The sequence below is a fragment of the Callithrix jacchus genome, chromosome 15, assembly GCF_049354715.1.
Source record: "Callithrix jacchus isolate 240 chromosome 15, calJac240_pri, whole genome shotgun sequence".
Lineage (NCBI taxonomy): Eukaryota > Metazoa > Chordata > Mammalia > Primates > Cebidae > Callithrix > Callithrix jacchus.
The window spans coordinates 34,229,043-34,243,815 of NC_133516.1; the positions used below are offsets into that span (position 1 = coordinate 34,229,043).

Consider the following 14,773-nt stretch of genomic DNA (forward strand, 5'->3'; position numbering starts at 1 on the left):
GCAGTTCTGTTAAGGGTTCTTCAGCCTCTAATACTGAGCCATGCCAAACCAAGCATTTGAAATCCCCAGTTCTGATTTCCTTGCCTGGAGAGCTCAAGTGGATAAGCCATGCAGCCTACCCTGTGTCTGCTGACTGGGCTCACTGGGGCACTAATTGAAACAGGGTGTGCTGGTTCCCTCTCTGTGCCAGGTTCTGCTCTACACCTACACTCTGGAGATGAATCAGACCTGGCTTTGCCCTCAGGAAGCTCTGTGTGGCTGACACATCAGCCACACACAAGTGATTCTCCAAAAAGAAAATGTGCTTGATGTCCACAGAACTGTGAGCTGTGGGTTCAGGGAGGATGCCATGAGTCTGCTGGGGAGGCCCAGAGAAGGGGTAGATTTCAGCTGGGCCTTCTCACGTAAGTAGAGTTTTGCTCTGTTGGGAAGGGTTACTTGGCTAAGAAAACTACAACAGCAAGAGCCTGGAGACATGGGATGACTGGAGAATTGTGGCTAATAGACATGTGGTGGGTGGAGAAAGGCAAAGGGTTTGCCTAGCCAGGTGGTGGGAAGGTACAGCAGCTTGGGAAGAATGGTGTGGCACAATTTGCTACCTTTGTTTTAGGAAGTTAGCTGAAGGGCAGGTGGAGGACGGAAGGAGATAAGGCAGGAGACTATAAAAGAGATCGGGCTGGGCCCAGGTGAGAGGTACCATGGGTTGGTTGAGGGATGAGTCGACATAGTTTGAGGTTTTGCAGTCACATGGCCAGGAGGTGGTACTAACTGAAGGTGGGAGCACACGAGCCTGAGTGGGATGGGATAGACAGTGGGCTTTGGGAGCTCGTAGATCAGATGTGTGACCCTCATCCCTGCAAGGGCTCTGTTGTGTAAGCCCCTGCCTCTCTACTTTCTTCTGCCCCTCCTTCTGCACCTGGCCCAGTCAGAGCCTTCTGCAAGTCCCCAGTGGGAAGTAGGAGAGTCCTTGCAGCTGCCTCTCTCCTCATTGGCATGTCTGCCTGTTCTGGAATCAACATGTTGCCTCTTGGGTTGAAGGTGCTAATTCCTGGATGGGAAAGAGCTAAGGCAGCAGGGTACCTTGGGGTCAGTGCTAGAGGCTGGTCTAGGAATGAGATGAAAGAACACTGGTATGGGATATTCTGGCATGGCCACTGCCTCATGTAGCTTTCCCAGAGATGTGGTGGACCCCATGGGGTGGGGCTCCATGGTTAGCTGGGCATAGTCTGACTTGGGTGCTTGTCTGGGGACTGTGACCTGGGAACACAGCTTTGAGGCTAGCAGGCCTGAGTTCTGATTCTGTCCCATCACTGTCCTGCTGCATGAAATTAGGCATATCACATAATCTTTCTGAGCCTCTATTTCCTTGTCTGCAGAGTAATGATAAAATACCTGCTTCATAGTTAGACTGAGAAGAGATAAGGGATATAGGTGAGGTATTTACCCCAGCACTTAGACCTCAACAGATGCTTAACAACAACAAAGATGGGTGGGAAAACCATTTGTGCTAATGTGCTGAGAGGTCAGACTGAGCAAACCTAGACCCTTGGTCTGGCTGTGGACATTTGGCTGACACAGAGGATGAGTGGACAGGTCAAAGTGGCCCTTCTGATCCTGCCTTTCCCAGTCCTTGGTCTGTCCAGAAGGCACCTGTGTCTCCATTTAGAGCTAGGTTACACTCTGGCACCTGGGATGGCTCAGAGACGCTTGGGTCCCCATCTACTCTGGGAGCTGGTCAGTGCATTCTCTGCCTGACAGAGATTGTAATAGATTCAGGGAACCATGGACCCCCAGGCTTCAGGTGCTCATGGCTATCACAGACTGTCTGGTCCAGAAGGACCTGAAGCCTTCTGGTCCTCACTCCATATTCTGGAGGGGAAAACAGGTTCAGATAGTAGGAGTAAGGTACTGATTTCATACTTTGTTGTTTTCATTTAACAAATACTTGAGCACCTCCTCTGTACCAGGCTCTGTGTTGGGCACTGGGGTACCATGGAGATCAGGACCTCCCAGTGTGTGGGTATTAGGAGCCTAGAGAAAAGGCCCCATCCTGGTCCTGGAGTGGGCTGAGAACCCAAGCTTTTTGCCCCTTAGGCTTCCTCCACGAGCCGTGCGCAGCCTGGGGCATGCTCTGGTTCTTAGAGAAAGCGAATAGAGGCAGACCTGTTGAATGTCCCTCCCTCAGTCCTTCTTCCTCAGTCCTTCTTCCCCAGCCCAGAGCAACAGGAGCCAGAATCTGCTTCTCTGTGAGTGTGGGGAGGCAGTAAGGCTTTGTCAGGCTCTGTGAGTGGGGTGGTGAGTTACCAGGTGAGAGGTGCCACCTGGCTTTAGATGTTGCCTGTCCCCATGAGGTGTGACAGACTGCTCCCTAGCCATGCCTCTTCCTGTCCTCAGCTGGGCAGGGAGGAGGCTGGTTCTACCTGGGCTGGGTGTGGACGCAGGAAGTAGCACAAGAGAGGGTACCACTAAGGTGGGACAGTGGCAGTTGCTGTGGACCTGTTCACAGTAGATGCTGCTGGAGCTGTTAGCCCTGTGCTCTGGAGTCCTGTATGGGAAGAGGCAGCAGGTCTGGGTGAGTGATTCCTGTGAGGCAGGAGGAAGGATTTCATTCTCCATCCCTGAAGGCCTTGGCATAGTTGGGGATGGGAAGGTGGGGAAGGAGTCTGTTGGAAACTGGACAGACCTTGGCAGGGGCTCATGGGTGCCCTCACCTGCGTCAGAGCCCAGCATTCATGGAGTTTGGGCCATTCCTCTTCAAGGTATGCAAGGGAGACAGGATGAGTTCAGAGATAAGGGTCAGGTGTAGGTGGATATCAGTCACAGATCTGCTCCCCTACACACACTGGTCCATACTGCCCTTGCATGGCTGGGGAAGGGTCTTGGCTAGAAAAACTGCTCTGCCCTCAGCCCTACTTCTGGGGTGAGTGCTGGGGGCTTGGAAAGTGACTTCAGGCTCCCTTTTTGGGCTTGGTCCCTCTGGGAGCCTTCAGTGTTGGAAGGAAAGGGAGGAGCTGAGATGACCCTGAGTGCCTTACTTGATCCTGGCCAGCTCTGGCCTGTGGACAGTTCCTAGTGGTTGGGCTGCTGTCACTGTGCCTGAGGACCTATCCTGTCTGCCAAGTTGGCCCTCTACCTCCTGCCCCACCCTGTGCCACCACCACCTGCGCTGCTGTGTTTGGAGCTTAAGCAACCTGCCTGCTTGCTTGTGTGGAGAGGCTGACTGAGGCAAGAGGGGTGTGACAGCTGGTTCAATTTACCTGGCCCAAGTGGGTATTTGCTGCTTACATCTAGCACCTAGGAGGTGGTGTTTGCTCCAGGGATGAAGTGGGTTGGGGAACTGGTGGTACTTGGTTCTGCCTTTAGTAAGCTAGACTGCCACTGAAGCCCCTTTTCTCTTAATCCAATGAGAACCAATGCCCAGGCCTACCAAGTCTGTAAGGGCTGAAGTGGTGAGAGTTCTGGTGTAGGCCTGTGTCATACTCCCTCTTCCCTCAGTGTGTGTGGAGATGGGGCTCCCTGCCCTCCCTGGAGGCACTTAGGTTGGATGGAGCCTGGGAAGGAGTGAGGCAGTAGGATATCCCAGGACTGATCTCCTCAACAAGGGCAATGGGAATGTGGGCTGGGAGGCCGCCCCCTATCCCAGTTACTCCATAGTTATTTTCTGCCAGGTGGAGTCCGCACTTTTGCTGTGTAGCAGGTTAACTGTGTGGGACAGGTCTGGAAGCACCAGGTTCTCTCTTCCCACTAGAACTGTCCTTGAGGTGAGGTGAGATGAGGTGTGAGAGGAGGGGGCTTTGGATTTGCCCTTCTGAGGTTGAATCAGGGCTCCACTGCTAACCACTTTGTGACTTTAGGTGAGTCACTTGGCCTGAGTCTGTCTCCTCATCTGTCACATGAGTATAAAAGAATCCCTACCTCAGGATTTTTGTTTTGTGGGGGCTAAATAATAAGGATGTGGCCCAATACCCAGCCTTAATAGGTGAGTGTCACACTTGACATCCAGTCCTTCCTGAGAACCTCATGCCACTGGGACTTTGTACTTTTAGGGACCCTGCCTGCCTCTGGTCTAGTCCCAGCCTCTTGCAGGTTGTTTGGGCCATGTGAAAAGGCACAGTGCAGGGAAAAACCATTGTGTAGCCCACTCCTCACCAGGGCCAATTTCTCGGACTCCCGGATGCCTATGGGTTTTGTGGTACAGCTCTGAAGCTGGTCTGCTTGGGTTTGGCCCTGTTTGGGCCTCAGGAACAGGGCTGAAAACAGTACCAACCACGAGGGCCATTTGCATTTAACGAGCTTATGCTTGGAAGGCAGCGACTAAGGAAAGTGGTGAGTCTGTTGTTAGGATTCTGTTTGATGGTATAGGGGTATAGAGGAAGGTTCCTGAAAGGTTTCTAAGTAAACTCACTTTTGAGGGCTGGTATCTTGTTGACTCCTCTGTTTCCTCCTGAGCCTGAAGAATGGGTCCTGTCCTCTGGCCTGGCTATCTGCATCAGCTCAGGTCCTGACTGCTACCTGTCTCTGCGTGCCTTTGGGCATAAGCTGCCCAGGGAAGTTGGGGTTGGTGTGTTGACCTGCAGCACCCAGGAGGGCAAACGAGGTCCCATATCAGCCCTCTAGTCATGGGCCAGTGCAGCTGCTCTATTCCCTTGGAAGTACCAATGCAAATGAAGGTCCCTGCCTCTACTTTCCCCCATACCTTGGGTAGCCCTGGGTCAGTGGGCTGGTATGGGAGGAGTAAGGGCAGCCCTCTGTGCCTGGGTTTGAGAGATGGTAGCACTGTCCCTGGCAGGTTATGTAGGTTGTGGGCCTGGAGTTGGCTGTTTCTATTAATCCTGAACCCAGTGACTACATTTGGTGGGCCAGCTGTACCATTTCTCTTTCCTGCATCCTGGAAGATAATCGGTCTTGTCCAGTTCCCAGACTCAGCAAGGTCTTGGCTCACCAACAGCCCTAAGGTGGCTGTCTTCATGGTAGCCTCACACAACAGGGTCAGCAGGGCACTGTGACACTGCTCAGGAAGAGGCAATGGGGCCAGCTTTAGGACTAGCTCATACCTGGAAGCTTCGGGTTCCAAGCAGACTGTCCTCTTCTCCCAATGATGGGACTCAGGAGGCTTCTCAGCCCAAAGGAAATGCTCTGGGGCCTGGCATGCCTCAAGAGTACCAGTTTTCCTGGTACTCTTGCTTTGAGGACAGATCCTGAATGGGCTTGTCTGTACCCCAAGTAGTAGTGGTGGCTCTGGCCACTGCCCTGTTTCCTGGGTGTGATCCCTTGTAGGTGCCAGTTCTGAGTCCAATTTTTATTCTGGGCAGAGGTACCCAGAGAAATAGCTGATATGGGGAGGAAGAGGAGGAGGCAGGTAGAGCTGGGAGGCCCAGGCCTATGTCCTAGGGTTAGGCCCAAATAAAGATAGTGCCTTGAGCCAAGGTTGATGGGGTCTCTTGCTCATCAGGACATCCCAACCTTCTGAGCCCTTGACAACCTTAGTAGGCCTTTCCCCTGGAGGTAGGTCTGGGCTTTACTGGGAGGCCAGGAAAGCCTTCCTCTGCTACTGAACCAGCCTTGCCACTCCCTGAGTTATTTCAGAGCCTATGCCATCTCCTCCTTGCTGGTGCCTTGTTAAGCTGCTTCCCAGCTTCAACTTTGCATGGGGTCGCTTAATGGGTAGGAGGCTTGCTGAGGGACCTTCTAGCCTGCCTCTTAGGCCAGGGCAGGGGGAGGGAGTAGGAAATGTTCTTATTTGTGGAATTAGGGAGTTGCTCAGCCAGGAAAGGAGCCGCTGTGCCCCACACACCTCCTGGATCCCGGAAGCCCTGTCTCCTTAGCTTCCTTCTTCCACTGTGATAAGAGCTCTGCCTTTTCTCCAGGTGGAAGGAGAGGAAGTTTGTTATGGTGCAGGGCTTGTGTGTGCATGCATCTGCTGTTACTGAGCATGCCCCAAGTGTGCACAGGATCCTCGATCTTTTTGTCTAGAGGAGGGGAGAGATGGGGAGGCCGTCAATTACAGTGCAGCAGAAGACTCGCTCCCTGGTAGGTACTTGGGATTAGAGAGGAGGTGCTGCTTGGTGGAAAGCAGCAGAAGGCTTTGAAGGGAAAAGTTGAACTGAGTCTTGCAGCATAGGCAGGAGTTTCCCAGGCAGAAGGGACTCTGGAATAGGGTGAAGGACATTTCAGGCAGAGGAAGTAGCTTACGCAAAGGCAGGAAGCATGGGAGGACATGGCATGTTTGGGGAGCTGCAAATAGTTTCCTGTGGGCGTGTGTGGGGGTGTGGCGGGTGAGGAGGCTGGCAAGGCGGGCTGGGCCAGAGCCTGGATTTGTTCCTCCCTCTGCCATGCAGACACTCAATTGGTGCCTGCCCATTTGGGTTCTGGCCCCTGCTGGGGCCTGAGGCTGCAAAAAGGGAGTGCAAGGTGAGTGTGTGGGCAGATTTATGCAGTATTATGTGGGCCACTCTGAAAGAGCCTTGCCTACTGGGCTTGTGAATTTAGTTTCATCCTAGAGGTAAATTGGGAGCCATAGAGAGGTTCTAAGCAATATGACCACATGTGTTCTGGTGCCTTTTGGTGACTGAAGAGGATGTTGAGCTGCAAGTCCAATGAGGGCTGCTGAAGTGTTCCCAGGAAAGACTCTGGGACTCAAACCCAGGCAAGCCAGGGGTAGAAAGGAAGAGATCAAGTGACCGTCCACCTCTTTCTCCATGTGATTTATATAGATGTTTCTTTTACACAGCACAGGTTGCTAGGGTTAGGGACATGAAGATAGGCTTTGTGGCAGGCACTGTCCCTTGGCTCGTCAGCAGGAGGTCCACCAGAGAACTTCCTACATGTCTGGTCAAGTCTTGGTGTGTGAAGTAGTGCATTTACACCATCTAGAGACAAGAGGTGGTATTGCAGTGCTCTCCTTCGCCTCTGAGTGGAGTGGGAGGAGTTTCAGGCCAAGAGAAGTGACTGCGACGTAGACTTGTGGAGGGCAAGAGAGTTTACAGCAAAATATTGGTGGAGAAGAGAGTGCTACTGAGCCATTCTGAAAGGCTCTCCAAGAGGGCATTTGAACCTGAAGGACAAGCGGGAGGAGCTGCACATTCAGAGGTTGATTGGTTGGGCATTCTAGGCCACAGAAAGTTGTTTGGATTGTGTCATAGCTACAGTAACCAACAATTATGGAGCACTTGCTGAATGCTGGACCCGGGATAAGCTCTCATGAAGCTGCTTGTTTAATATGACAGTTCTTTAACTAGATACTAAGAAACTGGGGCTCCTAGAACGCAAGGGACTTGTCTAGAATCACACAACTCAGATTCACACCCTGGCCTGTCTCTCTCAAGCTGTGTTTCTGACCACTACACCCTGTTGCCTGCTACTAAAGCTCAGTTTTTGATGCCATAGGATTCAAGGGGGCCACAAGGGGACCAGAGCTGCAGACAGTTGAGGGTGACCATTAGGGTCTGCTTAGAAGTGAGAGCCTGGATTAGGTGCCAAAGTCCCAGGCAAATTGTGACTAAAAGGAAGGGCCAGGTTGGCCTGAGTAGAGGAGGCCATTCAGGGCTAAGAAACCCCCAGGGAATTTTGGAGAGGGCTTGGAAAGGGCTGTAATGGGAGGTAGAGGTGAGAACAGGTAATAATGATTTCACAGTGCTGGAAAGGAGGGCTGGAGAGAGGAGTAAGTGGAGGTAGAGGGAGTAGCCTGTTTAAACTTAGGGGTCATCCCTGTGAACATGAACTGCTAGCAAAAATTATTTTTAAAAGAAAAAAATAAACTTAGGAGTCAGTAGGCCCTCAATAAGGGGAGAAAGGAGGCTTTAGAGTTGAGCAACACCCAGGATTGGGGTACAAGGTCTGTGCTGAATCTCTTTGATTCAAGATCATATGCCTCCGAGGGCGCAGCCTGAAGGCTGGTATAGACTTAGGCACTTGGAAAGCTGACATGGGAAACAGGTAGCAGTAGGTGAGACAAAGTGAGGCCCCTGGATGCCAGGAGGAGAAATGAGTACTGGGTCTTGCAGCCTTGTGTCAGCCCTAGGAAGTGTTGGAGGCTCACACAGGAGCCTTACCTGGCTAAGTTTTCTGGGAGCCAGAGGAGGGAAGTTTGGTAGGGAGGGGAGCAGAATGGGAAACGCAGACACTAGCAACCTACGGAGACTTGGAGGGGAACCAGTGGTTCTTGGCATTGGCCAGGAAAGGACTTGGGAAGTGGGATAGGTCCCTGGATGAGCCATGGGTTGGAGAAGTCTAGAGGCTTTGGTGATGGTAGCTGGCCCTCCCAGAGGGATGGGGAGGATGATCTCTTCACAGAATCTCATCAGCAACACAGAGGTCAGTGATCCAGATCCTATGTCTTGACAGGTGCTTCCTGTATCCCCTCCACAGCCACTTGCCAGGTCCTGGACCTGCAAGCATGTATGTAAACACACATACACATGTTCTTGCTTTCCTAGAGCATGACCTTGGAGGGCTCTGAGCTCTTTATTCCTACTCCTCACTTTTGCTCCCTTGCCTGCCATAATTTCTCTGCTTGTGAAGCCTGTTCTTCTCCAGGAGATAAGAGGGAAATGAGCTAATAGGGATGTACTGGACCTAGGCTGCAGGATCAGCCACTGTACAGTCCTGCTGGTGGCTCTGGGGAGTGGGGGCTGACAGAGGGTCTCATCAGGAGGTGAGAAGGGCCTCCTCAGTGGAGCCATGTGGAGGGTGATGGTTCAGAGGTTTTCTCTGGCCTTCCCTCTCTTGGCCTCCTGGAGGGCAGAAGTCTAACTCCTGACTATGATCCCTGGGTTTCCACAGGGCATGGCATGTTGTTGAAGGAATGGATGAGAGTCCTGCAGTACGATGCCACAGGCAGGGGCCATAGGTGGGTTCTAGGAGGAAATAGCTAGCTCTGTCCTGGTATCTGGGGCTGCATGGCTTGTCAGAGCTGGTGGTTCTTTCAGGCCTGATCTGGCATAGCCCCAGGAGGAAGGAGATCTAGGGCCTCCTTCCTTTGCCTAATTCTCACACCCATGCTTTGCTTCCCCAGGTGCCTCCTGATAAGTGTCGTTGTGCTGTGGGCAGCATCCTGAGTGAAGGTGAGGAATCACCCTCCCCTGAGCTCATCGACCTCTACCAGAAATTTGGTTTCAAGGTGTTCTCCTTCCCGGCACCCAGCCATGTGGTGACAGCCACCTTCCCCTACACCACCATCCTGTCCATCTGGCTGGCTACCCGCCGTGTCCATCCTGCCTTGGACACCTACATCAAGGTAAGGTACAGGCCTGGGGTGTGTGTTTTGGGGACAGCCAGGCCCCTTGGATGGTGCTGAGGAGGACTGCCTAGAATGGGAGGAAGAGGTGGTTTTGGGAGAGCAGCACCCTGGGACCCCCATGGAACAGGTACCTGTGGAGATAGGAAGATGGGCAGAGGTTGTTGGCATCTTTTTCAGATGTCCAAGATCTTGTGGGAGCCAGAGCATCTCCCAAGAGCATGGAGAATTTGTTCATAAACCTGGTCTGGTTAGTTTGGTTCTGGCTTTGACCAAAGACATCCTTAGTGCTTATCCCACACTCCTGGCTCAGATGGATGGACAGGCCACTTTATTCTCATACTGCTGCAGGCCTGCAAAGCAAGGACCTGAGGCTCCCAGTGTCTGGGTAAGCCCCAGGTAATCACGTGTTGCCCGTGGCCCTGCCTCTGCATGGGGTTATACACCTGCTCCCTGAGCCCAGAGCTGGGGCAGCAGTGGCAGGCTCTGTCTCCTTTACTTCCTGACTTGGTCACTGGCAATGCTGGCAGCCCAACCTTCCTGGAGAAAGAAGAGCTAGCCACCAGTTCGTCTAAGAGGGGTTTCTGTGTCTATAGAGATATTTTAAAACTTGCTCTGGGCTGGGTGCAGTGGCTCATGCCTGTAATCCCAGCACTTTGGAAGGCTGAAGTGGGCAGACATGTGAGCTCAGGAGTTTGAGACCACCCTGGGAAACATGTTGAAACCCCAAAAATACAAAAAATTAGCTGGGTGTGGTGGCATTTACCTGTAGTCCCAGCTACTCAGGAGGCTGAGGCACGAGAATCACTTGAGCCCTGGAGGTGGAGGTTGCAGTGAGCCAAGACTGTGCCACTGCACTCCAGCTTGGGCTACAGAGTGATACCCCATCTAAAACAAACAACAAAAAAAACTTGCCCTGTTACACATATCTCCTCTAAACATTTTGTAAACTTGGGTACTAGGAAAATGGTCCCAGTTTAGACTTGGAAGTAATTGTTCATTCATTTAACTTGTATTTATTGTCTGTGTGCCAGGTGCTATAATGGGCACAATGTGTATGAAATGTCATCGGTGCATGAAACAGACATTCACAGTGAGGTGGCAAAGATAGATAATAAATGTCAGACAAATATGGGACATGTGCTAAAGAAGAAGAGGGTGAGAAAAGTCAGGGAACTGGCATGGACAGAATGGTCAGTGATAGCCTCTCAGAGGAGATAACCTCAAGGCAGAGTCCTAGAAGAGCCTTTGGAGAGGAGATGAGAACATTCTAGGCAGAGCTTTGGTCTAAATGTGGCAGGAAGACACTGCAATATTCCAACCAGGAAAATAAAGCAGTTGGAGCCACATCTGTACAACATGGGCTGTCCCATCCCTGGGCAGGGTAGGACTGGACCACAGATCTGGGGCCAGGTGAAGGTGCTTAGGAGGCTGTCATGAATCCCAGTATGAGTGGTGGCAGCTTGGGGAGGCCCAGTGGCTATAGAGATTTGGACAGGGATGGAGATTTAGAATCACTTTTGGGATAGAACTGATGGACTTCGGGTGGATTGGCTGTTGGGGAAGGAGAGGCAGTGAGGGAGTCATAGAGGGCTCTGCTCCCCTCTGGCCTGGGCAGGCGGGTAAGCATGTAGTGTAGTGATGCATTTCACTGACGTGGGAAACTGAAGGAGGCCCTGGTTTTAGGGGGAAGGTAGCTTTTTGGGCTGTGTCAGGGGAGCTACCTGAGAGATATATGAGTTGGGGGGTGTGGAGTCAACAATGGTATGTGTGGTCTAGGGTTGAGAAAAAGCTAGGCTGGTGGATATATTTAAGGACATCAGCTAGTTGGCAGTATTTGACCTGGGAGGTTGCCCTGTGCCTCCCAGCTTCTGTGGGGCCAGGTAGGCAATGAACAGCCTGTGGCAGCAAGGGCTGCACAGAGCACGTGGCCAGTGTGGCCAGGGTCAAGAGAGCTTGGTACACTTGGAGGATCCTTGCAACTTTGTTCACCAGAGCAGCTTGGGGAAAGGGACAGGTCATTGATGATGGAAATGGGACCTCAGACGTCCCTGGAGTCTCATGTCGGGCTGAGAAATGAATAAATGAGGCCCTGGGTCACCAGCTGTGGCCTTGGTGGTCAAGGACAGGTTTGAACAATCAGGAGTGAGAAGACCTGGAAAGGGGAGGGCTGTCACGGTGGTAGGGCAGGGGCACAGGGAGGATAGAGGGGAGTTTTCTTTGAGAGCTGGAGGGTGGTGGCCAGAAGGAGTGCTGGGCAGAATGTGCTTGCCTGGCTGTGGTTGGATTGGAGGTGGCGGCAGGTTGGCTAGATGTGAAGGCAGGAAGGAAGATACAAGTGCATAGGCCTGCTTAGTGTACCATCTCTGGGAAGTCCTTTTCATCTAAGGAAGGGCTCTCCAGTCCTGTCTGCGCCATCCTCAACCTCATGGGCCCATCTGGAGGGGCACCCCTGGGAAGAGATTTCTTGGATTTCAGCCCTCAGAACAGGGTGTGTGGCATGTGGTATGGTGGCGAGCAACTCAGCCACCAAAGCCTTTTCCTGGCTTCAGGGGTTTATTTTTAGACACCTTTGTCCAAATTTCCCGGCCCCTGACAGCTTCACAAGTTGCCTGGTTTTGACGTCACCTCTTTGATGAAGCCCTTCCTCCCTCCTCCCCCTCCCATGGGAGCCTGTCAGCTGTGCTCCTGGAGTGGGGGTTGAGACAAGGAAGCCAGGGATATGGGGGAGAGCAAGGGGCTTCTCTCAGAGACATCTGTGAGGCATGCTTGTATGGGCTTGGCCATCAGCGGGGAGAGTCAGAGAGAGGCCGGTTGCCCACCGAGGAGGCATGGCACAAGGTCCTGGGCTTGTTTTGACAGCAGGGTGTGGGGGTTGCCTCTGCTCCTGTGTTTAGCTTGACCTTTAATCTTGGGGAACAAATCCAGGGGAGAGATGAGGAAAGGGCTATCTCTGTTTGCTGGTCACAGCCTGTAGTGGACAGGGGTGGCCCTGTGCCTCTCTCAACCCAGGAGACAGCAGGGAGAGAGTATAAGGCTCCCTTCATCCCTGCCTTTATCTCCACTGCCCTGGGGTCAGAGAAAGGAGATTACTAATGAGACTGGGTGCCTCTGACTCTTGCAGCACTGACAGCTGACTGCCTTTAACTGTGTGTGCATGCGTGTGTGTACACCTTGCTTTTCTCTCTGGATCTGGGACTGCTGTAAAGATTCTTCAAATGAAATGACAGCAGCCGTCAGCTTTCTGTTTTGGCAGGGGTGAGGGAGGCCAGGAGCCTTGCTGCCAGGAGTTGTTGGGGGAGGACTTGGCAGGCTCACCAGCCTCCCCAGAGGCTGGGTGAGGGGCAGGGTTGAATGGATCTTAGCTTTGGGTTTGGGAGGTAGAGAGCAGCTGCTGTCCTGGCCGTTGCAGATGTCCCTGAGCCTGGGACAAGATTAGTCCCATGGGACAGAGGGACCTGAAGTTCACTGCGAGAGGCCCAAGGAGAGCACTTGTCAAGACTCTCGGGATTCTGGAAGGGATGGCTCATCTCAGCTTTCCTGGTTTGCATGGCAACCTCTGGCTCTCTGGCCAGCCTTCCTCAGCTTGGCAGCCTGGCAAACTACTATAGGGGCTGGAACTCTTGCCTTTCTCCATATAAACTGTTAAGAGCCCCCAGGCTTAACACTCATTCCCCAGGAATCCATGGGTACTGTGTGACCATCACTCCATATGGGAGATGCCTCAGCTTTGTCAGGGTGCTCCACTGGAGTCCAAGGAGGTAGCCTCTAGTAGAGGAGGAGACCACTTGCCAAGTCCCAGGAAGGAGACTGTGAGGTATGCTTGTGTGGGCTTGGCCATCATCGGGGAGAGTGGGGGTGTCTTCTGGCAGCTGCAGGATGGAATAAAGCTTGCTTGAAATTGCAAACCTGCAGAAGAGAGATGGGGCCCAGATGTGACCCCAGAGCAATGGGCAGAGGCCCCCAAATTCACCACAGTCATAATGAGTGTCCAGGGAAGGCTTTGGACACATGGGGCAGACCAGGACTGAGGGATGGGCCTGGGAATTCCATGTATGGGATTGTGTGTGTAAGGTCCCTAGTGCAGTTTGCTCATATCTGTCTGTCACACGTGGCAAGGAAGGGCATTGAGAGTGTTAGACTGGTCCAGCTAAGCCCCCATGCCTGTCTTCTCTCAGACCTGTCCAGAATCTTTTTCATAAGTTTCCTTCCCCGTGGTCTCTGATTTCAGGGAGTTTTAGGGAAGGGTCTTTGTAAAATGGTTTGAGCTTCTTCTCCTAAGTTTAGGGTTATACAGGGCATTGTTCATGTGGTGACTGGCTGGGGAGTGCAGGTAGGCCCTGGAGTTCAGAAGTTAGCCCATCCTCCATCAAATTGGAGTATAGCATGTGGGGAAGGGTCACCGAGGGATATAGTGTGCCTGTGAGGGGAATCTTGGTGGCCGAATTCTGGGACAGCTGGGTTGACTGGGACTGTCTTACCAGGGGCTTACAGGGGACAAAGCTAGGTGTGGTGGCTAATGCCTGTAATCCCAACACTTTGGGAGGCTGAGGCAGGTGGATTACTCCAGCTCAGAAGTTTGAGACCAGCCTGGACAACATGGTGAAACCTCGTCTCTACAGAAAAAAAACCCAAAAACTTCACTGGGCATGGTGGTGTGTATCCGTGGTCCCAGCTGCTTGGGAGGCTGAGACAGGAGAATTGCATGAGTCCAGGAGGCAGAGGTTGCAGTGAGCCCAGATCACGCCATTGCACATCAGCTTGGGCAACAGGAGTGAAACTCTGTCTCAAAAAAATAAAAGTGAAACTTAAAAAAAAAAAAAAAAAAGAAGGAAGGAAGTAAAAGGAAGGAAGTAAGGCAGGAACCCCAGACCACAGTTCTCAGACTGTTCTGGCTGTGCTGAGGTGCCCTAGGGCTATTGGCCTGGGATGGGGGACTATACTCAGACCCTTACCTGCTTCACCTGGAGTAGTTCTGCCAGTAAGTTTTACAAACCAGGTGTCTTGAGCTTTTGTTTGGAAGGGGGCTTCTGAAGCTCAACTGGTTTGAAAACCTCTGTCCTAAGAGAGGTGCCACCTCCGGTCCTGCCCACTGCATGTCTGTTCTCCATCCTGAGGATGCTGTAACTGTAGTGTGAATGGAGCTGGGAGGCACCAGGGCCCAGCTCTTGTGCAGGTAGGGCAGGGGCTCCAAGGAGAGGCACTTGTTTTGAGGGGAGCATGACTGATTGATTGGAAGCTGGACCTGGAGGGACCCTGGGGAGCAGCAGGTTGGAAGTCTCCTGGGGTTGTGGTGACCAAACTCCTGAGTGGTGGGTGATAGCATCATGGAGCAGCCAGCTTGGAGCTAAGGCCTATGGGCCCAAGCAGGGTGCCTGTGGAGGTGGGTAAGCCTGTTGAGTTGTGGACTGGGAGGAAGCTCAAAGCAGCCTGGTAACAGCCTGTATTCTGTCCAGTAGCTGCAGAACCCCTTGTGTTTGTTTCCCCTTAGCCTGCCTTAGTGACCCTGAGGGAGTCAGTGGGTGGGTCTGAGTCCAC

At 52.6% G+C, this 14,773-nt stretch overlaps 1 protein-coding gene across 20 annotated transcripts in view; it reads left to right on the forward strand.

The window, feature by feature from the left end:
- The window catches only part of TEX264 (testis expressed 264, ER-phagy receptor), a 33,237-nt gene that overhangs the window by 4,483 nt on the left and 13,981 nt on the right, over positions 1 to 14,773 (forward strand). For all 20 annotated transcript variants that reach the window (XM_078351036.1, XM_078351037.1, XM_078351045.1 and 17 more), the window contains one exon: positions 9,014 to 9,235. In XM_078351036.1, coding sequence (XP_078207162.1) covers positions 9,014 to 9,235 — 222 coding nt within the window. The remainder of the gene's footprint in view (positions 1 to 9,013; positions 9,236 to 14,773) is intronic.